Genomic DNA, 25,153 nt, shown 5'->3' on the forward strand with positions numbered 1-25,153 from the left:
ACAACATGAAAAGACTTCCCAGAGTAATTTTACAATTATTTTCTAATTCAGAAAATAACACTAGAATGATAAAATTAAGCTTGTTTATTATATTATCTTCTCTGAAAAGAATTAGAACTGATCAGTTACACCATTTTAACCCCCCTCCCCCAATTTTTGTTTAATATCTTAGATTTTTCCTCTTGAGGAAATCTAAAACTTTGATATTATATCTTATAAAAGCCTATAGTCAAAAAAAAAAAAAGAAAAGATTAGACTTTGTGCTAAATTAATGATTCTTGTCAATTTAATATTACCTGAAATGACTGAATCACAATTAAAAAATGAACTTAATGATGTACAGTGTAATCATATATGCAAAGCAATTAGAGACTATTATACCGTGATAAGGAATGGTTGGCATTTCAAAATAAAATTTTAATTGGAAATAGCTTCAATTTTTAAGTGCTAAAACTCAATTTTCATGTTACTCATCACACGTTATTTTGTATTTTTTTTAATCTGGTAAATTGGAGATCAAAAAATTCTTTTGTAAGAGGTGAATAAGGACAAGTGTTCAAAAACAAAACATGGATGAGGCAAAGTAAGCTAGAGAAACAGACCAAAAAAAAACAACAAAATAATGATTAAAACTGCAAAATAAAATGTAAAATAATTGTGCCATAAAAAAGTGAAATTAAATGAAAAAAATCCTCTCATTCACTGAAAATAAGATTAGCTAGTTGATGTTGTAAAACAAATAAGAGCTACCATCTCTTACATGCATCTCTTAAGAGCAAGGCCCTTTATAAACATTGTTCCTAATTTTCAAGGCAAGTTTGCAATGGAGGGTACTATTTTTTCATTTGAAGGAAGAATAAACTTCAGCTCAGAAAGGTTTAAAGACTTGTTCTGAGACACATACCTAATAAGTGGCAGAGCAAAATAATTCAACACAAGAGAATTTAAAATTATTGTTATTATTCCAAAGCTCGTGATCTTTGAACTATGCCCTTTGAGCTCTTGGATGAAAAGAGAACAGTCCTTGATTTTGCTGGAGGAAATCAAGAACATTAATGAAGATTTTGACTTAGAGATAGATGGCTCTATGATCAGTCCTGCATTTATGCCAAGAAGGTGATTACTTAGAAGACATATCTGATGACTCTTGGAAGAAGAATCGATATGTGAGAACAGCACCCCTCTAGTGAGATGCAATCGTCATCGTTGAATTCTCTTGTTGGTACTAAGGGCTTAACCTCTGGATATAGCTTTAGGAACCTTAGGTGAAATAGCAACCCATTAGCAAAGAGCAGGATCTTAACAATGTTTCCATATAAGGTCCTGACCCTTATTAGCACAGGGTCTATAGCATACCTCTAAAGTATGTGAATGAGGTTTCTCAAAGCCAAAAGTAATTATCTAGAGGTTTAGACACCCTTCAGACCTTCCCAGCTTCCCCCAAGACTGAGGTAATTGGGATCTCACCACTCCCAGAAATACATTCACAGCTCCATCTTTGCTAGGCTTCACATAAAAGAAATAGAAAACAAGACAGACAAATTGTAATGGGAACGGAAAAACAATGTTTGGGATGAGATGGAGGATACCAGGCTTTCTGGGAGAGGGAGGAAGACACAAAGAAGGAGGAGAAAAAGGAGCGTGAATAATCCCAAACAAACTGCTTACACCTCAGTTTTGCCTACTTTAGGAAAATGGAACATTTAATGTCCTGGTAAGTAATCTGAGATAATGTATGTAAAGGACCTACCCATAAAATGCTAAGTTCATAAGAGCGTTTCTAAAATGATAGCTATTATTATTATCATCATCATCAACAACATTATTATGTCTGAAAATCCGTAGGTTGTTATACATTGTTATTCTAGATGACCTTGTGTTGCTCTGTCTCTATTTCAAGCACTGTGAATTACCTAAATTAAAAAAAGTGTTTTTCCTTTTATTTATTTATTTTTTTTTAAAGGAAATTCTGGACAAAAAGGCCAGAAGGGGGAAAAAGGGAGTGGAAGCATGCTAAGTAAGTTTATAGTTTCTTGGTTTTTTTGTGTGTGCCTTTGTAATAAACAAGCTTGTGATAGTGGTGGTCTGGGCTTGAGGCAAAGGTTGAGAACTTCAGTGTTGATTCATGGGGATTCTCTGGAAGTCAGCCACAGCTTTCTACAAATAAACTGTGCTAACTGGTGTAAAACAAATAGATTAAATTATACTACTCTAAATCTCATTACCCATTTGTATTTAGTTTTTGTGATGAGTGTAATTTTCTAAAAATTTCACATAGAAAATTGTTCAATTTTCAAGCCAATTTCAATCTGCTGAAAGAAAATCAAGCTTATGAATAGAAACAATACAGCCTCCCTACCTACTAACTGAAATAACTGAAATGTTACATATAGGAATTTGAACAATCTAAGAACAGGCTAATTCTCTGACAGCTGGGGTATTTTTGTGTATTTTGTTTTGTTTTGATAAAAACTTGAAAAGTGATATTCGATATCCCAGACCTTCAAAACTGCAACAGAATAGATTTCACAACAGGGATCTCTGTGGGTGGAATGCTGACCTCATGTTCCAATGTAGAGAATCTGTACATTGGATCTTGAAAACTAAATATTAGATAAGATACCTTCAGTAGTCACAGTGCCATAAGTCAATGTTTGTGTGTCTGGGCCAAATCTACCAGATATAATGAAAGGATTTTGAAAGGGAATGAGGAATCCACACTTGATTTCTCAGAAACCAAGCGTTCCTCCTCTGTGTTCCCAGTTGGAGCTGCATGTAGTGTGTGTGTGTGTGTGTGTGTGTGTGTGTGTGTGTGTGTGTGTGTGTGTGTGTGAGAGAGAGAGAGAGAGAGAGAGAGAGAGAGAGAGAGAATAAGTGATACACAGCTATCATAATCTTTACCCATCAAGGGTCTGTTTTACACAGATTTTCGCAAATCCTTTAATGGATCCCCAAATCTAGCAGTTTTCAGTTGTAATTATTGTTTAAAAAATGCAGTCCTAGTTTCTCTGTCTTAGTAAAAATAATTATTTTTACCTCATACACTGTGTTGATGCCACATTTAGGCAACTTAGGGTCACCATTGTGAATGCCAGCCATTTAAGTATGGTGTAACCACATGATGCTTTCTACAGTTGTTTTCATAATTGTTGCATTGTTGATGTATGTTTGCCCCTAAATTGAACAACACTGAGTATTGTGTGTCTCCCCAAAGTGCTTTAGTGTTAGCCAATGATTATTATTGTTGTTATTATTATATTAAGATAATAGAAACAATAGGAAAAATTCTCCTTTGTGTCCATTTATTCTTTGATGTGATCACTTTGATCTGCTGTTTTATTTTTTATTCCATTTCTTCTCCTTTCTCCTTGTCACTCCATTTATTTTCACTGAGCTCCTGTGTAACTCTTCCCTATCTGCATGTTTATTTCTATCTTTATCTCTACCTTTATCTTTGATTCTTCTTTTTGTCCTTTTCTCCTTTTCCTGAGACTTTCTCTGAGCTTCTTAACCTTGACTCTGGTTAAGCTTGGCAAATAAGGGACACGTTTATTTTGTAGCCTGTTAATCTAACACCCACACTGTACTTTGTTACCTGAGGTTATCAAATGCTTTGAATTTCTTTTTTTCAGATACGTTCAGATATATTTTCAGTTACAGATATTTTCATGGCTGTTTTGAAGTTTACGTGCTTGCTTTTCTTTGAGGAAGTATTAAGAGAGATTTCTGTGTATAAATGTGTTTGTGTGTGTACATAGCCTCCAGATTCCTCTCCACGTACCCAGCCCCTCATGGAGAGTATATAATTCCATAATGTTTCAAAAAGGCAGAAAGAATCAAATACAGAAACATCTATACAGTGTGCTCTGTTTTCTCCTTATTTAAGTTAATATGCCAATCAACTGCTATGGCAGTATATGTGGCTCTTTTCTCTCAGTGGCTACACACTATTCCATTATATAGCACTACCATAATTAACATAATGTATCATTCAGTTCCCTAGTCATGAACATTTGATGATTTTTCTTTGCTTTAGCTTGGCTTTAAGAAACAATGCTACGTTCAGTGCTCTTTTACATGATCTTGTGGGAATATTTTTTAATAGAGAATTTGCTAGCAGTAAGAATCAATAGTTCAAAGGTGACATGCATTTTACAATTTGATGGATTCTTGCAAATGGCTCCCAAAAGGTTGTACCAATTTGTTCCCTGTGAAAGTGCCTGATTCCCCACATATTCAATTAATTCTGGTATATGAAAATGTTTATTGAATTATTTTGCTGTACTTTTAAAAATATTTTTCAAGCATGATTTAAATATAACAAAAATAATCATTGATTTCCTCTTTAATTTTTTGTTTGGTTCAGCTTTTGAAAATTAATTTTTATTAGAGTGTAGTTGATTTACAATGTTGTATTGGTTTCTGCTGTATAGCAAAGTGAACTACTTATACATATATATATATCCACTCTTTTTTAGATTCTGTTCCCATATAGGTCATTACAGAGTACTGAGTAGAGTTCCCTGTGCTATACAGTAAGTTATTATTCATTATCTATTTTATATATAATAGTGTGTATAAGTCAATCCCAATCTTGAAATTTATACCCCCCCTTCCCCCTTGGTAACCACAACTTTGTTTTCTACATCTCTGACTCTATTTCTGTTTTGTAAATAGGTTCATTTGTACCATTTTTTAAGATTCCACATATAAGTGATATCATATGGTCTTTGCCTTTCTCTGTCTGACTTAATTCACTCAGTATGACAATCTCTAGGTCAGTCCATGTCACTGCAAATGGCATTATTTCATTCTTTTTTATGGCTGACTAATATTTTATTGTATATATATACCACACCTTCTTTATCCATTCCTCTGTCGGTGGACATTTAGGTTGCTTCCATGTGCCGGCTATTGTAAATGGTGCTGCAATGAATATCGGGGTACATGTATCTTTTCGAATTATGGTTTTCTCTGGATATATGCCCAGGAGTGGGATTGCTGGATCATATGGTAGCTCTATTTTTATTTTTTAAAGGAACCTCCATACTGTTCTCCATAGTGGCTGTACAAATGTACATTCCTACCAACAGTGTAGGAGGGTTCCCTTTTCTCCACACCCTCTCCAGCATTTATTGTTTGTAGATTTTTTAATGATGGCCATTCTGACTGGTGTGAGGTGATACCTCATTGTAGTTTTGATTTGCATTTCTCTAATAATTAGCAATGTTGAGCATCTTTTCATGTGCCTCTTGGGCATCTGTATGTCCTCTTTGGAGAAATGTTTATTTAGATCTTCCACCCATTTTTTGATTGGGTTGTTTGTTTTTTTGATATTGAGCTGCATGAGCTGTTTGTATATTTTGGAGATTAATCCCTTGTTGGTCACTTCATTTGTAAATATTTTCTCCCATTCTGTGGGTTTTCTTTTCATTTTGTTTATGGGTGCCTTTGCTGTGCAAAAGCTTTTAAGTTTAATTAGGTCCCATTTGTTTAATTTTGTTTTTATTTTCATTACTCTAGGAGATAGATCAGAAAAGATCTATCACATCTTGCTGTGAATTATGTCAGAGAGTGTTCTCCCTGTGATTTCCTCTAAGAGTTTTATAGTATCTAGTCTTACATTTAGGTCTTTAATCCATTTTGAGTTTATTTTTGTGTATGGTGTTAGAGAATGTTCTAATTTCATTCTTATTTCCTCTTTTATATATGTGTCAGGACCAGCATAACTCCCTGATCATATTAGGGCAGGCCCCTTTGAAGATCAGGTGGGTTGGGCGGGACACCCTGTGCTACCATCTCACTAAAAGGACCTTCACCTCTAGACAAGTCACAGCACAACTGATTCCAAGATCCCTTTGTGGCTCCTCCAAACAACCTTGGTTCCCGAATGGTGCCTGGCTTCCGCATGCCTTCCTCTCCTGGTCCTTGGTACTGTTTGGGTCTCTGCTCCCTTGCTCATACCTCTACCCACTCCAGCACCCCACCCTCACCAGCGTCTTGAGCTGGGACGCCTCCCATGTACTGACTGGCGGGCTGTTCCTACCTTCCTCAGAGCTAGGCCAGGAGCCCTCTGCCACCCACTCATCTAGTGTCTCCTGAACCCATTGGGTTCCAGGAGAAATCTCATGGATACTGATTATATGTGCATTCTTTACCCTCAAAAATACCAGTCTCAGCCAGAGATAGGGATGCCCTAAAAGAATCCATTTGTTCATTCAGCATATGTTTATTTTGTACCTCCTGGAGCTGGACTAAACTGCTTATAAGGTAGCTATTGTCCCTGGACTTCCTGAACTAATTGTCCCAGGAAGACATAGACATGGAAACAGGCAGTTATATAATAGAGCAGAGGTATATGGGGGGAAGGAACAGGGCTCCATAGGTGTTCAGAGTAGGTCAAGATTTTTTAATTCCTTAGAATTTTATAAAGGTAAATTGACTTTGATTTGCTTAGTTTGCATTCATGTCTTCTTATTCTCCAATTTATGGCATATTTTTTTTCAAGTTTTATAGTGAGGTCTAGTGGAGCTGGGGCAGTTCATTCAACATTTTTGAACCAAAAAACAAAACTTGGTTCCTTAAAATACCTAGCTGTTTCAAGCAAAAATATTTTGATCATAAAAAAAAAAAAATGATGAAGAAAAATGATGAAATTGTTTTAGTCTAAAAAGCTCTTTTCACCAGCCTGCTGCATTTAGTGTCCTTGGTAAAAGCACATGTAAAAAACAAAGTTCCTAAGTGTGCTATTATGTTATTGAATAAAAACTAAAAAAAAATTTTTTTTTAAACACAACTCATTGTACTTCATGTTTTAAATATCCAGTATAGATCCTGGAGAAAAATAAATATTTCAGTAGAACTGGAGATATTTTGTGTAGGTGAAGAAAGGGCCGACAGTGAGAAAGGAGAAAATGTAAGAAAAGGCAAACTAAAAAAAGGAAAAATGTGGGATTCCATATTAGTTTTGAATGTCTCTCTATTAATCAACAGATTGAATTTTCTCAACTCTCCTTTCCTTCAAGGTTTAACACATAGTCCCAGGATTCACAACATTCATGTTCTAGTAGAATTCTCAGTAGTGTCCCTATGTGTGTCTCCCCACTTCCATTCATTCCCCAGTGAAATGGGCATCGTATTGCCTATCTCACTGGATTGTTGTGAGGGTCACGTAAGATATTGTGTGTATGCAGATGCTCTGTAATACTATAAAGTGCTTTACACTCATAAGGCATAGTTCTCAGTGGTCGTGGTTTCTCTGAACTGGAGCTGCTCTTCCACACTGGTATAATGCAGACATTTAAAATCTGTAATCAGGACAGGAGTGAGAGCCAAATGAAAATGCAAGAAGCTAAATAAATGCCATGGACAAAAAGAGGTGCTGGAGAATCAGATAAGATTTTACATTAGATAGAGCAACGCAAGTGTGACCAGATCACAAATCAATGAGTTTGAGCCGAGCAAAAGAGCATAAGTTATAAATAAAAGGAGTGACTAAACAGAGTGCACGCCAGATGCCAGAAGCTGTCAACAGAGGTCAGAACAAAATGTCAGGCTAATAAAATGGGAGTTCCAGGCTCTGAGGAACAAAGTGTGAGCCCAAGACGCTGCTGATGAAAAAGGTCCGAGAAGTGTTGAAACAAATTAGAGTTGTCAGTGGTACTCTGGGTCTGTGCTAGCTTGACACCAAAGTCTCCAGGAAAAAAAGGTGCAGAGAGGAACCAGATCATCCTCAGTAGTAGCAAACTGGCAACAGTGTTAAAGCAAACATCTGAAGATGAGTTGTATCTCTTTGCCTGTGGTTTAATTGGATAGGACTTCCTACCCCATTCTGTACCGGGGGACAGGCAGCACCTGGGAGCCCTCTTCTTCTCCAGCAGTACTTGGTCCACACTTGCCACTGATGGCCCTGATCCCAGGGACCCTGGGAGACAATGCCAGGGGATTCGCTTCACCAGTTATCTGGCACCCCAGACTGCAAAGGGATTCTTCAGTGTGTCAAATACGAACCTGAACTTTCCAAATTAGGGGAGAAAGGCTTTTTTCTTTAGACAAAAGTAGAGGCTGAAATGCCCAGTTCAAATGCACAAATTACACCAAATTTAATAACATATAATAGAGAGAAAACAAGTCTGCACCAGGTTCTAAAGCTTGTCCTAATAGTTTGCTGTGTTCTCACCCTAACTTGAAAGTGTATGTGTTTCAAGCAAACATAATTCCGGCCATACAATGAATCACTTTGTGTGAGGGTCTGTCCTCAACATACCAATTACTAATGGGTCATTTGTTAGTGTTTTCTACTGTGCTTTTTACCCGATAAGACTGTAATTAGGATGTGAATTTAGAGTAAATGTCTTATTTTGAAACTCATACAATGATATGAAATATCTGTGTGTCTTTCATTTAATTTCTGCTGAGGACTCAGCGCAACCTTAAATGAATTCTGGTCTTTCTCCAAGCATTCAGTTGACCAAAGTAAAGGCTTCTCTTCCAAACATGAAATAAGTATAATAATGAGCTTTTAGAAAATATTTACTCTCTAATGCAGGGGCTTTAATACGTTATCTCATCTGATCTTCAGAAGAGCCTTTGAGGTAAGTCCTATCATCATTTCCATTTTATAGATTAGAAACTGAAGCTCACCACTAAGTGGTAGAACAGAATCACAAAGCCTGGTGTATTGATCTCCAGAGTCCCTGTTTGTAACTGTGACTCCATTCAACACTCCCACAACTAGTATTATATATTTTTTATATAGAAATACCACAAATATGTCATATGGAAGGTGTGGAGAGAGAAAGAAGGAAGGGAGAGAAAGAGATTTGTAAAGAGCAATTTGGTTTTCTAGAATGAGCCTAATCATTGAAAGACCTTAACATAAGAGTGAACTCCATTAGGTCAAATTCCCCAAAAATATTCTCAATTAATTTCTGTTAGTTTATGTTTCTTCCTTCATATCCCATTCCAGCCATTGCCTCCAGTCTCTTCCCCCAAGTATATTAGCTCAGAAACATAATCTTTCTAGAATGCTTACCTAGCCTCCATTATTGTATTGAGAATTACTCATATGCACAAGGGGAAGAAGCAACCTGCTAATATTCTATCTTTATTTCAGTAACTGGCTCAATTTGAGCTTTTTTTTTTTCAATATAATGTGGTTGCTTTGATGTCCTCTTTTTTTATTGTGTCTCTTGTTTAACCGCACTGTCCTTTTCTCAGTAGCTCAGCTAGGCTTCAGCAGAGCAGAGTGTACCTGAGCAGTGATGTCTCCGGCTAACTTAGACAAATGCTGCTCATTCTTGACAGTTATGTGGTGTTTCAAGCTTTATGTGATTCCATAAATGGGCACTAAAAACATATAGTATTCCATTAACACAATACATGTGTTCCTTTGTAGTATGTATAACTAATATGTATTGTAAATTGAAATAGAGATTTAAATCAGCAATGAATCCAGTGGTTAGCCCTGGTCCTGTTTAGGAATTATCCCAGCTGACTTACAGCCTGATTCTCACCAGAGCTAATTAGATGGAAGAAAAAAAAAAAAAAAACATCAATACGGTTCCAGCCAGGTCTTTTGCATTAGCAAAATTTGAAATTCCTTCAGTTATGTGCCGGAGTTCAGATAGAGCAGAGAGACCCAACAAGCCACTCCCCATGCCTCCATGACCTCGGAGGACCAAATGGCTTTTTTCAGAGAACCAGGTCCTGGCTTCCTATTCTGCAGTACATGTAGTCTTACACTAATGCAAGATTGTTTCTTTTGTTCCAACTCAAGCACTTTCTGAATATAGGTTATAGGTTCCATCCTTTCTTTTGGCCGCACCAGGTGACTTGTGGGACCTTAGTCCCCTGACCAGGGATTGAACCCGGGCCCTTGGCAGTGAGTGCATGGAGTCCTAACCACTGGACCACCAAAGTATTCCCAGTTCACAACCTATCATTTGCTCCCTTAACCTGGCTTCTCTGGCCATGCATTGCCCTACAATGTGAGTCTCAAGACGAGATTCCCTAGAACAGCAGTTACTTGCTTGCACATGAAGTGTCTCAGAAATATCTCCCACTGTGGCTTAACCTATAGATCCTGACCCTTTCCTAGGGTACTACAGTTATTTTCATCCCCTGCTTCACCTGAATTGTCACTCATATCCTGCTTAATCCACTGCAAAGTAAGAACTTTTAAGTTATAATAGGTTTACTCAATATCATCTGAGGTTTAGTACAGTTTATTTTGATGCAACACATTCTCAGTCTTTTAATTATTCAGTCGCTGAACTATGGGTGTTCAGTGTCATCATGGATAACTTTGCTAAGTCATTAATTTCCAGTGTAACCAAATGTCTACTACCCAGCTATTCTGCAGTCCTCAAATCTTGGGGGTCAGTTCTTCCATATTGAAATAAAATTGTTTGAGCATCAACCTCACATTCTAAGGCAATTCCAGTGCCTCCTGTCTGAAGTAGATTGACGAAAATATGGAAAAATTATATTCCCCATGTCTCCTCATTCAAATCCCTGCCACAGCTGTGATAGTGGGTTTAGTAGGGTTTCTAGAAATTCATGTGCTCCTGAAACCTCAGGATGTGACCTTATTTGGAAGTAGGGTCTTTGCAGGTGTAGTTAGGCTAAGATGAGGTCATGTTGGATTCAGGTGGGCCCTAAAGCTAACAACTGGCGTTTTTATAAGAGGAGGCCACAGAGACATGGTGAAAAGCTGGAGGGCAGGGATTAGAGTGATTCGGTTACAAGCCAAAGAACACTGAGACTGGCCGGAGTCATGAGAACCTAAGACAAGGCAAGGAAGGATTTCTCCCCAGAGCCTTCAAAGAGAAAACAGCCCTGCGGACATCTTGATTTCAGATTTCTGACCTCCAGAACTGTGAGAATAAATTTCTGTTGTTTTAATTTGCTGCACAAATTTGCTGCACAAATTGTGACCATTTAATATCGTAACCCTAGGAAACTAACATGCCTATGCATCTGTGATCGCTCCTTTCCCCCCATGTCACTCATTCCAACACTGAGCACCACAGCTCTCCCTTCATTTGAGGATGTTCCCTAGCTCCACCTGGGGATCTAAGAGAATGTTACTGAAGACTTATTCATAACAGGAAAATGTGAGCAGAAGAGACAGCTTTCAAGTTGAACCTTAGACTTTACTGTGTCGAAATTCCCGGCTAGATTAGACTCCATATTTTCCTCACTGGCCACTCTCCTCAGTCTCTCCCCTGCCATCAGAATACTTTGCATACTCGTGCTCCCCTGAGATCTTCTCCCTCTGGTCTCTCCTCTTTACCCTGTTTGGGGACTTCCAGAATACTTGTTTTCTTTGACTTCCGGAGTAAGATTCAAAATCTGTTAAATTATTTTTCCAAGAAATTCAACTTATTTCTCCAAACATCTGATATCCAGTGTAAAAAAAAAATAATAGTCAATCTAAGAAAGAAATGGAAAATTTTATTCGGGCCAAATTTGAGGATTATAACTCAGCAAGAGTATCTCAGGTCTGAGAACTGTTCCGCCCATTAGAAGTCAAGGCACAGTTGTATCAGTTTTTTGAGGCAGAGGGCTGTACATCAAATGATGTATTATTGACAGTTTACATAATCCAGATCTAAGGGTCATCGAGGTAAGTCATGTGATCCCGTACAAGATCAAGGAGGGATGTTATTTTTGAAGGAGTTGTCTTGCTAATGCTAGGAGAATCTTGTTCTTTATGGTTGAGCAGGTATTTCTGCTGATGGGGGAGGTCTGGTCGATGCATAAGGCAGATACACAATGCACAGTAGAAGGGAGAGTGGAATCCAAGGGGCAGAGAAAATTTTTTTATGTTTAAATTTTTCTTGTCTTGCCATAAAATGAGTTTTATTTCGCACCAGAATGTGCCTTTCATAGCTAAATACCTCATGAAGCTAATTATCTTAAATTTAAAAACTCAGTTCCCTAAAGCTAGAGGAATTTTGCCATATTGCAAGGACTTCTGGGTCAACTTGCAACCAGACTTTTTAAAAAAAATGTTACATTTGAAACTCAAATATAATAATTACTATTGAGTAATAAATTTAACCCTAAATCCTAATTCCAGTAAATGATACAAAAAAAAGAAAGCATGACCATCAGGTAAACAATATGATAATAATTGAAATGGCTACACTCCTCAAAAGTCATTTTACATTTTAACCTTAGTTCTTTACTTCCACTCAAGTAGCAGTGATGGACACAATGCAAAGACACCCCATAGTTCACATTCTTCCAGACTTCGCTTTTCAAATTAAAATTTTGTCTACTAGAGCTTGTTGCAAGAAAGAAAGTGGGGCACGAGAGGATGGTCACGTCCCAGGTCTCGCGTGAGTCCGTGGGACTACCACCAAATGTAGGTTCTTGGCTTTGTGCAGGAAATAATGCAAGAGCGAGCCATAGTAAAGTAAAAGAAGTTTTATTCAGGGAGATACACACTTCATAGACAGGGTATGGGGCATCTCAGAAGGCAAGAGTCCCCAAAATATGGGTGGTTAGTTTTTATAGGCTGGGCAATTTCATAGGCTAATGAGTGGGAGGATTATTCCAACTGTTTTGGGGGCAGAGTGGAGATTTCCAGGAATTGGCTCATCACCTACTTTTTGGCCTTTTATGGTTGGCCTTTTATGGTTGGCCTCAGAACTGTCATGGTGCCTGTGGGTATGTCATTTAGTATGCTGATGTATAACAATGAGTGTATAACGAGGCTCAAGGTTTAGTGGAAGTCAGCTTGTCCGCCATCTTGGACCTAGTTGTTCTAACCAGTTTTTTGTGTCTTCAATGGCTATGTCATTCTTTTAAGGGTTGTGCCCTGACCCCTTCCTGTCTCAAGCATAGTAGATTCATAATATTTTTTCCTAACTTTCAAGAAAAGACTTGTATATGAAGCATCTTTATAATTTATTTTGGGCTCATAGATGGCTCCATCAGTGTCCCCGTGAACATGGGACTTTAAATAAAATAGATTTCTTCTTTAAATAAAATAGATTTCAAATATAAAGAAAAGAAGGAAGAACATTTACAACAAATAGCTAATACATAGTCATGTACACACCACCCACATTTTAGAGGTGTTGTCCTTTTACCATACGGACTACACATATTTCTCTTTTAAGAAATATCATGTTAACTAGCACAGATGAAGCCCCATTTATGCCTGCCTCCCTTGCTTTTCCAGGTTAAACTTCTATCATGGAGTTTACATGTTTCTTTCTATTCATGTTTTTATATATTTACTACATATGTATGTTTGCATAAATGATAGATGGTATTATTTTCTGTGTTTTATATAAATGACATTATACTCTATCTCTCATTCTGAGCTTGTTATTTCCCTCAATTTTATGAATTTCAGCTTAACTTGAATCATAGACCCTTTAAAACAGTAAGGACATTAGTGACTATCTGGCCACCACTTATTTTAATTAAATTAATCTTAGTTTTAAAAATAATATAATTTCAGAAAATAAGAAAAAGACTTTATATTCAATTTCTGTCCTCTGTACAAAATTACTGTCAATATGCTTGGATACTTCCTTCTAATCTTTTTATATATCAATTTTTTTGGCATATTAAAATGAAACATTAATGTTAATATAGTCAATTAAATTTTATATTATCATTTTTCTCTATTTTCTATATGATTCTTTTGACAGGAATGTTTAATGAGTCTAAAACTATCCATCTAATGTATACTATAATTAATTTAGCTATTCCTCTATTCTGAGATATTTAATATATGTTTTACTTCCTCCTTTAAAAATAAACCTTCAATAAACAAAACAATAATAACTAGTGAACTTGTTAGCTTTCACTATATTTGAAGTTATTTTCTCAGATTAGATTAGAAAACCTTTGTAAATTATCTACTCTATTTATTTTTTGTCTGGTATCTTATAAAAATATGAATGAGCTATTTGTGTAATAAATATTTTATATATTTTAATATTACACACAGACTTTTAAAAAGATATAGAAATTATCAGTACTCTACACTTTCCTCCAAATCTAGGGAATAAGAGTAAGATTGCCTTTAGAAAGTTAAACTGCATTGAATCAGAGCAGAGATATGTCAAACCACCTAACCTGATGGAATATATTAACATATATTAAAAAAATGTGTTAAGCAAAGAGCACTGGCCAAACCCAGAGGCAAAATCTCATAGCTATGTCTCATTGTAAATTAATAAATTAATTAAATGAATAATTCACTGATTGTGATTTGACTTCTTGTGCAGATTGTCCACAGAGAGAAAATGGCCTTGTCAAGTAGTTAAAAATATTCCCGTTTTGAGGCAACTACCTTTCTGGTTGTAAATTGAATTGACATTTAGTCCCGAGAGTCTGTTTAACATTAGTCTGCCACTAAGAGATAAATCCTCTAAACCTACAAATAATCAGGTTTCGGAATATGTGAAGTTTCTGATCAGACCCTGCCACCAGACCGGTCCACCCTGGAGGGCTCTTCGTGGACAGCCACATAGTTTTTGCCTATAATAGGACTCATGTTTAAATCAACCCTTCCTTCGCAATTTCCTTTACTGTTTCTACACATAGAAACTATATCCTCTCTAGAGACTGGTGACATACTAAATTCTACTTCTTTCAGTGTTTGATATTTGAAGCATTTGCCAATTTAATCCACTCAGGTAATAGAGATGGCGTATCAAGAAGAGGTCAAAATTCATTCATTCACACCATAAACTCTTCATCAAGTGATATTTGGTCAGGTATTGAAAAGATAACGGGAAGGACCTCAGTCTGGGAGAGAAAATTACCTAGTTTACGGTGCTTTGTAGGGCAGTAGTGCTATGCGAGCCTGAGAAGGGATACCAATCCAAACTGGGGGCTGAGGGTGAAGAAATGGAAGGTACCAGTGGTGGGGAGGGGAGGAAAGGGTGGGGGGGGGGATTGAGGAACGAAAGCCCCAGAAATAAAGGAGAGCAAGGCTTATTTGGGAATGTGAGTAATTATATAATTGAACTAAAGGGAGCAAGGGGCAGAGAGGTTTTCAAAGGGTTAAACTGGAGAAGTAAGTAGAGATTAATCATGACCTTATTTGTTCCAGTGGTCACACGGCAGGATTTTCCCTACTGAAATCCTCTATCATACTAGTCTTGTGTTTTCAATTATATCAGGGGTTGGCAAGCTTTTTCAGAAAAGGACCAGCTAGTAAATATTTTTGGATTGCGTGCCAGAAGGTCTCTGTCACACTATTCAACTCTGCTGTGTAGCCTGAAAGCAGCCCAACACAGTATGTAAACTAATGGGCATGGCTGCATTCCACCAAAACTTTATTTACAAAATAGACAGCAAGCTGAGATTGGCTTAAGGCCATAGTTTACTCATTACTGGTCTCCAGGAGTCTCTTCAAGATTTATCATGTTTGGAAATAAAAAAGGTCAAATACACTCACATCTGAAACCATAGGGTAGGTTTTGTCTATCTGTAAAATGTCATCCTACTTGATTAAGATCTCCTCTTTGAGAAGGATAAGTATTAAATAGGAAAGTAGTTAAAAAATTAATAAAGTGATTAATATCAAGATAATATATTCATTCTAATGCTTTCTCCACAAAATGTAAACCTCAAAATTTTCAAAACTTGTAAAAGTAAAACCTTTACATTTGTACTTCATTTTAAAGAATAAACTATTTAACCTTCAAAATAACCTCAGAAATACTTGAATCTTGAGGGCAGGATACATGCTTTATTCAAATAATTTCTGAAACCAAGGAATATGCCTGGCACAGAGAAGTTGTGTTTAGATGCTTTAACTAAGAGCAAATATCATTTTCTCTTTTTAACAGTTGGAAATTTTGGTCCCAGAGAGATTGAACAGTTTAATAAGCTCACATAAATAGTGTCAGAGGAATAAGTAAAATCCCGATTATCTAACTCGTGGATTTTTAATTTCAGTTATATTCTACAGTCAGGGATATTAAAAGAACACCAGGCTAAACGTATAGTATAATGAATATTCATAAATACACAAAGATTATTAAAATGTCTGATGAACCGGGCTTACTGTCTTTGCTCAAAACTCAACTTCAACAAGGAAATGCCTCTCCCCTCTCCCCATTCCAGGAATGGCATGTGAACGTAACTGACCCTGTCTTTTGCCCAAGCTGTTTAGTCCATAGATGGGCATCTCACCCAAACTAGGTCATAGGAGGACTTCCTTGGATATTTTAGAACTATCTCTGAGAAAGAGACTGTAAAAATAAATATAGGAGTTGTTAACAGACATGTTCACTGGGGAACAAAGATGTCCAGCTTGCAATCAAAGGAAAGAATGAAGCAACTTAACAGAGAGGCTCTTGGATAAAATTTGGAGAGAGAATCCTGAGCAGATTCAAGTGTTGATTCAGCTGTTCCAGGTGCCTAACTTAAACCATGTATCTCAGATTGGGACTTGAACCCACAGTCTTTTAACTGATACCACACACCTGGTCTCAGAACTTAATGAAGCTCAGGTTCTTGATGTCTCATCACAGAAAGAATTCCGTGAGAGACAAAGTGATAGGTAAGAAGTGGATTTATTTAGAGAGAAACACACTCCACAGACAGAGTGTGGGCCATCTCAGAAGGTGAGAGCAGCACCAGAGTACAGGGTTGTCAGTTTTTTTTTTGCAGGGGGGGGGGCAGTTAATTTCTTAGGCTAATGAGTGGGAAGAGTATTCCAGCTATTTTGGGGAAGGGGTGGTGATTTCCAGGAACTGGGCCACCACCCACTTGTTGACCTTCTATGGTCAGCCTTGGAACTGTCAGGGAGCCTGTGGGTGTGTCATTTAGCATGTTGATGTGTTACAGTGAGCGTATACAGAGGCTCAAGGTGCAGTGGAAGTCTCGTCCACCATCTCAGACCTAGTTGGTTCTAACCAGTTTATGTCATGTCCTATGGCTATGTCATTCTTTTAAAGGTTGTGTCCTCTATTTACAATAGCCAGGACGTGGAACCAACCAAAATGTCCATCAACAGATGAATGCATAAAGAAGATGTGGCACATATATACAATGGAATATTACTCAGCCATGAAAAGAAATGAAATTGAGTTATTTGTAGTGAGGTGGATGGACCTAGAGTCTGTCATACAGAGTAAAGTAAGTCAGAAAGAGAAAAATAAATACTGTATGCTAACGCATATATATGGAATGTAAAAAAAAAAAAAAAGTGGTTTTGAAGAACCTAGGGGCAGGACAGGAATAAAGAGGTAGGCATAGAAAATGGACTTGAGGACATGGGGTGGGAGGGCGAAGCTGGGGCAAAATGAGAGTAGCATCCACATATATACACTACCGAATGTAAAATAGTTGGCTGATGGGAAGTAGCAGCATAGCACAGGGAGATTTATTTTTAACTTCTGTAAAAATAAACATTTGGGAGTGGCACTAGTTACTATTACATGACTGTAGTGTTTTAAAACTACACAATCTATTCCTGGGTTATTATTTCCTATTTTCTTAGGCATTTACAGTGAATGATTGGGTCACCCAGGTATTTTACTTAGCAATTGGAAGTTTGAATACTGCAATAGCAAATTATTTTCCTTTTTAAAAATGTTTTTAATGTTTGTAACTCATGTTTATTAAGTGAGGAAGGGCTTATGCACCTGGACATTATTACATTAATTCAGTATTTAGCACTGAATTATATTTTGGACAAATCAAGAAGATAATTATAATTGTAATACTAAATGTTAATGTTTGCTTTTCATGTTTTTGAGTGGCTCAGTCAGGCTTGTAGGAAATTTTTTATTTTGTTTACATACTGTTGGATTACTGTTCCAACAAAATTTGCTCAAATTAGAAAACAAAAGTTACTATTTCTTTAGTTAACTGAGTTCTGAAAACCCATACACTAAAACTCCATTTTCACATTACAGAGATACTTCTGTTGTAAGAATTACATCTTGCTTTTTTATATTATGGTGTTCTTCAAACTCATATTTGAAAAGATATATTTAAATAGAACTGTGTTTATTCATTGGCTTTTCTAATTATTAGAGAATATTTTTAATTTATTTAGCACTAAGTAAATTTAAAAAATTATTTTCTGTCTTTGCCTTTTTCTGTTCTTCAGCCAAATGATTTTTTAACAAATACTTAACTAGAATAGTTCAGGCCGTTTAAAGAAATTTTCTAACTCTAAGTGAAATTTTTTGTGATACTATTTACACACTTTATCTGTTCTTAGGTTCAAAATGTGTATGTTGGTTTTAAAAATGGGAAAGAGACATTCCATATTTATGTAAATCACTGCGTATGATCAAAGTTTTATAAAAGTTTACTGTATATATGGCAATTTTGATCACTTAGGCATTGCAGAACAAAGTTACTTTGTTGTAAACATGGTATATTTCTTCCCAAAGTTTACTGATCTAGCGATTTCTCAAAATAAACGAAACTTGTCTGATTTCTATCTCATTAATCCTTTTACAAAACAAGAAAAACACTTTGGGACAAAATCCAGGGGGCTTATATCAAGGAATATCTTTGCTATTTCTAAATTGATTTTGTCATTATAGTTACCTTGTTTTTCTTGGTAAAGAACAGGATGTTTGGTCTATTTTTATGTTTATGATATTATAAAATATCTTCTCCTCAACCTCCTGTATCACTGAAAGTCACTGGATGTATGTTCCAGTTTGTGTGTTAATGTGTCAAGAAAGCAGTCACTTTGTTATAATTTTAAAAAATAGTATGAAAAATCTCTATAACACTCACAGACTTGTAGCTGTAAAATTTTAAAGTCACTGGAACAAAATCATTGCAGTGTTTTCAGAGATGTAACTTATAAAAAAGCAAGAGTAGATTTACTCTTCAGATCTGACCAATATGTACAGTGTTTGCAATTAAACTCTTTACCAATAGGTGATGCTAGAGAGTTTAATATTTATTCCAATAATTGAACTTGCTGGAAAAATGCTCAAATGCTTTTTTTTTAAGCATAAAGCAATATGTACATATATGTAAAATTAAGCCCTGCTTGTTTCTGTGACAGCACCGTCTAAGACAGTTCGACTGGTTGGTGGTAGCGGCCCTCACGAAGGCAGAGTGGAAATTTTCCATGATGGCCAGTGGGGTACAGTTTGTGACGACCGCTGGGAATTGCGTGGAGGACAGGTCATCTGTAGGAGTTTGGGATACCAAGGTGCTCGAAATGTGCATAAGGGAGCTCATTTTGGACAAGGTAATTTTTTTTTTTTCATGAAATGTAGGCATTCTCCAGTACATACAATCAAGTAGAGACAGGAACATATAGAATAGGAAGCAGGATTCTTTTTTTAAGGCCTTTCCTAGAAAGTAGAAATGAAAAGATAGGGATTTAAAAAAAAGATGCTCTCAGACAACATTTAATGTCTAAATTTCTTTTAGACTCAATCAGTTAGTTGGACAATAGAGGAAAATATGGAAAATTACTGGTAAAGCAGAACAGGAACCAGTGAATTATATAGACAAGGCATGACTTCCTGGGAAACTCATTTACATATCTGGGTCTTGCGGGCAGCTGGGCAGTTCCACGTGCTCCCTCATTCTCTCTTCTGTGGAACTGGAGGGTGGGTGGTGGGTACCAGCTTCTGCATTTACTTCCCAAAGCTTAGTCCATGATGGAGCACCTCTATTCTGAAAGGACAGTGAAAAACCATGAAAGAGAAAGAGGTGATTTTACAGGTTCTCTATGCCTACTAATTGTGACTTCTCCTTTAAGGAACTTGATGAGAAATAAGGGAAGAGAAAGGTTACTTTCCCCTCTATTTGAGGTCGAATTGAATAATTTTTTGCTGCATGTATATCTGCATATTTTCATCTGGATGACTCAGTAACTTGTTCTATGAATGTATTGAAAGAGCTAGGAAGAAAATTTGCTGGGGACAGAATGTTTGAATGTTTACCCATGATATTTTTATTACTTCATTTTTTTCCCTAAATTGGCACCTAATAATAGGTTTTATGTATAATTAAACATATATAAGTGCTTCAGTTCTGAAGGACAGATTAGAAAAAAATAGCCATATATAGGTAAACTAGAATTTTATAGTCAATATTTCCTCTTTATTTATTCTACTGTCCATATGTGATAGATAATTGGTATCTCTGAAGTTCATGTTGACCAAAAAAAAAAAAAAAAAAAAAAATTTTCTAGAATTTTATAGTCAATATTTCCTCTTTATTTATTCTACTGTCCATATGTGATAGATAATTGGTATCTCTGAAGTTCATGTTGACCAAAAAAAAAAAAAAAAAAAGATTTGACCGTCTTGATTTTGTGTTATTCTCCTAGATAGATATGGGCAATAGGAGATTGTATGCAAAATAATAGAGATAAAATAGCAGTATTACCAGATAATCTTGTGTATGATGATAAAATTGTGGAGTATGTCAAATTATCATGTCAAAAGACTAACCAAGATAAGATAGACTTCTTAAATTCATAAAATAGATTGTTAAGTACTATTATGCTACAGTTTATTGAGTAATAACTATGTGTCGGGCATTGTGCTAAACACGTAAATGGTATTAATAATAAGATAAGATAATAATAAGATCACAATTATATCCTTTATTCCTTTATGAAAAGAATTCCTTTTATCAAATTTAAGAGGTGAATTTTAGCAGGGATCCAGGTTCTAAAGTCTTTAGAGACCAGAAACTTGATTTAATTTCATAAAGAGGCTAAGCACAAGATGGAAGAGAGTGATGATGTTGAAAGTTTCTGTACCCAGGTTCAAGCCCCCGGCTGTCAGTTTTTAATTTGTGCCTTAGAATTTTGAATAGAAGAAACAAAGGAAATAGAAAATATCCATAATTTGCCATCATCCAACAGACCTTTGGAATTTCCAAATCTTCCATTTTTTTCTACTACACTTGCAGAACCTCTTCCCCATCTTGAAAAGTGTCAGAGACCAAAATCAGCCTTTTGCACCTGTAAAATTTACCTCCTAAGTGAATTGTTTTAAACAGCAATAAGCTGGATTTTTTTTTCCCCCCCACAGAAGGGGAAAAGAAAAAAAATCCCTAACTCTTAGTCACTAGAAAATCAAATGAATCAATGAATTGTTTAGGAAGACTAAACTGCCAATCTGGGTTTCTACAATGTTCTGTGAGGAAAAAAATCCACTTCTATGGTAACTAAGATCCATAGCATGAAAGGCCATTTATTTAAAATACATAATTGTATAAAACATTTCAAATACAATCTGTGGTGGGAAAGTGAATAAGACGTTATATGCCAGCTCTGTTCTTTTTACGAATATGAAGCCTTGCCCTAGATTTCAGAGCTGTTCTTCAATTGAGGTTCTAAACCTAGATGGTAAACACACAATTGGAGACTATTATCTTAAGATTCCATTAACTTGCAGGCCTAGTCTCACAAGTCAAATATTCTTTTCCCCACAGCTTTTATTCATTCTTGCTTATACCTCTAGGGATTTCTAGTCTAAAGCACTGGTAAGAAAGGAATAAAATACATATTCTGAAGTACTGGCCAAAAAAAAGAAAGCTCATTATTTATATAAGAAACAATAGAGTTTAGTCTCATGTGAAATGAGTCATTTGGCTATATGGAGACGATTCTCTCAAGTTTTCTTCAGGTAACTGACTATTTCTCTAAGATGAGCATCCATTTTCAGTGAGGCTTTGTATTTATGGTAGCTGATGATCCTATACATTAAACTAGAGTTTTATTATAATAAAACAATGAGATATATCAGAATTTTGTTTTTCCTCTCACATTCTCAAATACCTACCAAACTGAACTGGAAAGACTAAAAGTTTTATAATATAAACTAAGGAGATATGAGTTGAAACCTTAGCTCTGAAACATCTCAGACTTTCAGTTTCCTTTCCAATAAAATGAGAATAATAATAACAACCCAGCAGATTTATTTTAATCTGAAATGAGCTGCGTATAGAAAGTGCCCATTACGAAGCCGGACTCATAGCATTGCTCAAGAGTGACAGAGATCACTGGTAGCAGCACTGCCAACTGTATAATTACAAGTTTATTTGCAATCCTTGTTGAATGGTAGAAAAGTCAGATCCATGTTATACTGTAGAGCGATATTCACGATGTTCCAAGGGTGGTAGAGTTGAATGTGGTTTTTTCCCACAGTACAGAAGTGTGATTTAAGAAGCATTCTGTGTAACCTTCTCTTCTAATCTTCCCACTCTGCTCCACACACATCCAGCTCTGTTTCAGCTCTCTGCATATTCAGTCCCCCCAAATTGAAGAATGATGATGAGAATTTTAAAATAATAAAGCAAGATGAGCTGGGAGAAAGAATAGAACTGAGGTGATTTGTTCTGGAGAAAAAGAATCTAAAAAATAAATTTCATGATCTGCTTCATTGTACGTTGTATTTTAAGAAACAGGCTTGCATCGTAAACTGATGTTGGATTAGTCATGGTAAACCACCTTTTCATGTAAAGCTGTTTCAACGCCTCCTTTTTCCACTCCTCCACCTTAAATTTGCAGTTTTACTCAGGAGGAAAAGAAAAAGTAATTTTGAATGCAGAACAGAGACTGGAAATGAAACTTAGAAATATGAGTGGAGGGGTAGAGAGAGGAGGAGGAATGCACTAGAGTTTTAATTATGTGTCATTCTCATAGGAAAGTAAGAAGAATCAGATTAATACTATATTTTGCATTATTATCAAAATTGAAACAAGAAGCTAAAAGTTTAAATTTATCTCCTTTGTATCTCTCCTCCCATTAAGGAAAAAATACAATTTTCTGGACAGTTTCCCCCTCTCCTTTTTTCTTCCTCCTTCTTTCTTCTCATTTTAAGATAGCAAACCTGGCTTACCAGAGATAATCCTTATTAGCTTTAAGAACAATGAGTTTTGCAGTTACAAAGAAAATGATTTATAGGAACAAAGCGTAAAGCACACTCCTTTAAATGGGTTCTTTCATCTGGTTGCACCATTTGCATAAAGTGGAATGTTCTTTCTTTTTCCTGTGTAGACAAAAAGGTTAAACTAAGGAAGCACTGAGAAGCTTCTGGTGCTTGCCATTGCTGGGGCAGGGAAGGGGGAGGGAGGCTCTTCTCTCCCTATGCAAGCTTTCCAATCACTCATCCTGGTGGTCTCCCTGTAGCAAACTTGGATGAGCTTTGTCAGAGGACAGTGGTAGTCCGGGAGTTTGTTCCAGGCATGTCTGAGCCTGTCAGCTGATGCAGGAAGTAAGAGCTGGATCTGGAGCAGCTATCTCATCTTCTCCTAAATTTAAAGGAGTTGGTGCTGAAGCTCTGAACTTAAAAGCAGAAACAAAAGAAAATTCTAAACATAAATGCTATCTTTTATTCATTACCCCTTTCACATTCCACAATCAATTTTCTGAGTGGAAGTTGTAAAAAATTACAAGAATAAACTGAAGGAGATCAAGAATATAACTCTGCATCTCTGAACTATCCGTTAGTGATTGGAAGTAAAACAATCTCAAAGATGAATAAAATATATCAATAGGTCAGAACTCTAATTCTTATGTACTGCTCCCTGCGCACTGAAAGTTTTGAAACGTAAATGTTTAGATGTTGGGTATTATGGAACCTGATATAGAGCCGTTATAATAGGGTTCTTAACATGTCTGTTCTGTTACTTACAGTAACAAAGGTAATAAATACTAAGTATGGAATAATACTGTTTATCAGGTGTTTACTACATGATCTCATTCAGTGCTTACAGTGCCTGTGAGAAATAGATATTGCAGCCCCACTTTTCATATAAAATTAAGTAAAGCTGACAGAACTGTCACAAAACATGCGCCATTTACATAGCTATTGTGGCAGTCGTGGGGAGAGCACTCAACATCCATCCCTCACCCTGTCTCTCCACTAGGCAGACTGTCCTAAGTTCTTTAACCTTAAAAACTTCATTTCTAAAGAGTTTGCTTCTTCAGAATCTTAGGATCACAGAATTTAAAGGGAAATGAAATCTTAGAGCTCTTTCGACCCCCCACCTCTCTATTCTGCATATATAATAAAACAGGGAAAATGAGTGGCTTCTCCAGAACCACAAAACTAGAATCCAGAGCTATATAGTCTAAGTTTACCCATTCTCTATTTTGATTCCCATTTCATTTTTTCTGTTTTCTTTTTTTCTGGCGGTACGTGGGCCTCTCACTGTTGTGGCCTCTCCCGTTGCGGAGCACAGGCTCCGGGTGCGCAGGCTCAGCATCCATGGCTCACGGGCCCAGCCGCTCCGCGGCATGTGGGATCTTCCCGGACCGGGGCATGAACCCGCGTCCCCTGCATCGGCAGGCGGACTCTCAACCACTGCGCCACCAGGGAAGCCCCCCCATTTCATTTTTAACATTGATCCAAGAACAAAAACCCAGAATGCTTTTCTCAAAGAAGAAACTGTTGACAAAGCAGTTCCCAACTAGAAGTTTTAAAGTGATATAAATGCATGTCCCCCAGCCTCGACTGGATGTAATTAAAAATCATTTGGAGACTTTAACCATTAGTGATTTTTGCTTCCCCACTTATCCATTCAGGAGCTAATCTCAAATCTCATCGTGTCACTGTATATCTGGCTGATGTGTGAAATATGATTACTTTTTTAAATAAAAGCAGTGTTACCGAAGATTGAGGAAACTCAAATCCCTCAAAGAAATATCAATATTTGTCTTTTTAAAAGAGAGACTAAGAGGAAATGGTATCATCTGTCAAGAATACTCTTAAGCATCACAAACCAAGCTCATAAAATTCCAGAAGCCATGGACGACACGGTTATTGTCTGCTTTTGGAAACACAAAATTGGTCAATCTGTCCTCCTTATGCAGCCTTCAAATTGTAAAGGGAATTGTAGATATATAGATGGTTAGGTAGATAGATAAAGAGATGATAAACAGGACTAGAGAATAAAAACATTTCTAAAATATATACATCAATTTTGCATAGGTTTCCACTAGTAGAAAGGATAACTCAGAGGCAAAAAATAACAATGACAGCAGCAAGAAAAAATATCCTTGAGTAACAGTTATTACCTAAAGAAATAAAAACAGATCTCTTTTTTAATCTTTGAGGTGCACATGAAGATAAAATTTTAGGCATTTTATGCTACCTTGGCATTAATTTTTAATGCAGAAAATAATTTGGAAGGAGATGGGACATGAGTATTAAATAATTTTTTT

The 25,153-nt window shown here is 36.4% G+C and overlaps 1 protein-coding gene across 2 annotated transcripts in view; it reads left to right on the forward strand.

Moving 5' to 3' along the window:
- Window positions 1-25,153, forward strand: part of MSR1 (macrophage scavenger receptor 1) — a 57,901-nt gene that overhangs the window by 28,361 nt on the left and 4,387 nt on the right. Inside the window, exons 7-8 of one of the 2 annotated variants that reach the window (XM_007450759.1) lie at window positions 1,964-2,017; window positions 19,022-19,210. In XM_007450759.1, coding sequence (XP_007450821.1) covers window positions 1,964-2,017; window positions 19,022-19,210 — 243 coding nt within the window. The remainder of the gene's footprint in view (window positions 1-1,963; window positions 2,018-19,021; window positions 19,211-25,153) is intronic. The other variant, XM_007450760.1, reaches the window with a different exon arrangement.

Source organism: Lipotes vexillifer, unplaced genomic scaffold (assembly GCF_000442215.2).
Source record: "Lipotes vexillifer unplaced genomic scaffold, Lipotes_vexillifer_v1.1 scaffold619, whole genome shotgun sequence".
NCBI lineage: Eukaryota > Metazoa > Chordata > Mammalia > Artiodactyla > Lipotidae > Lipotes > Lipotes vexillifer.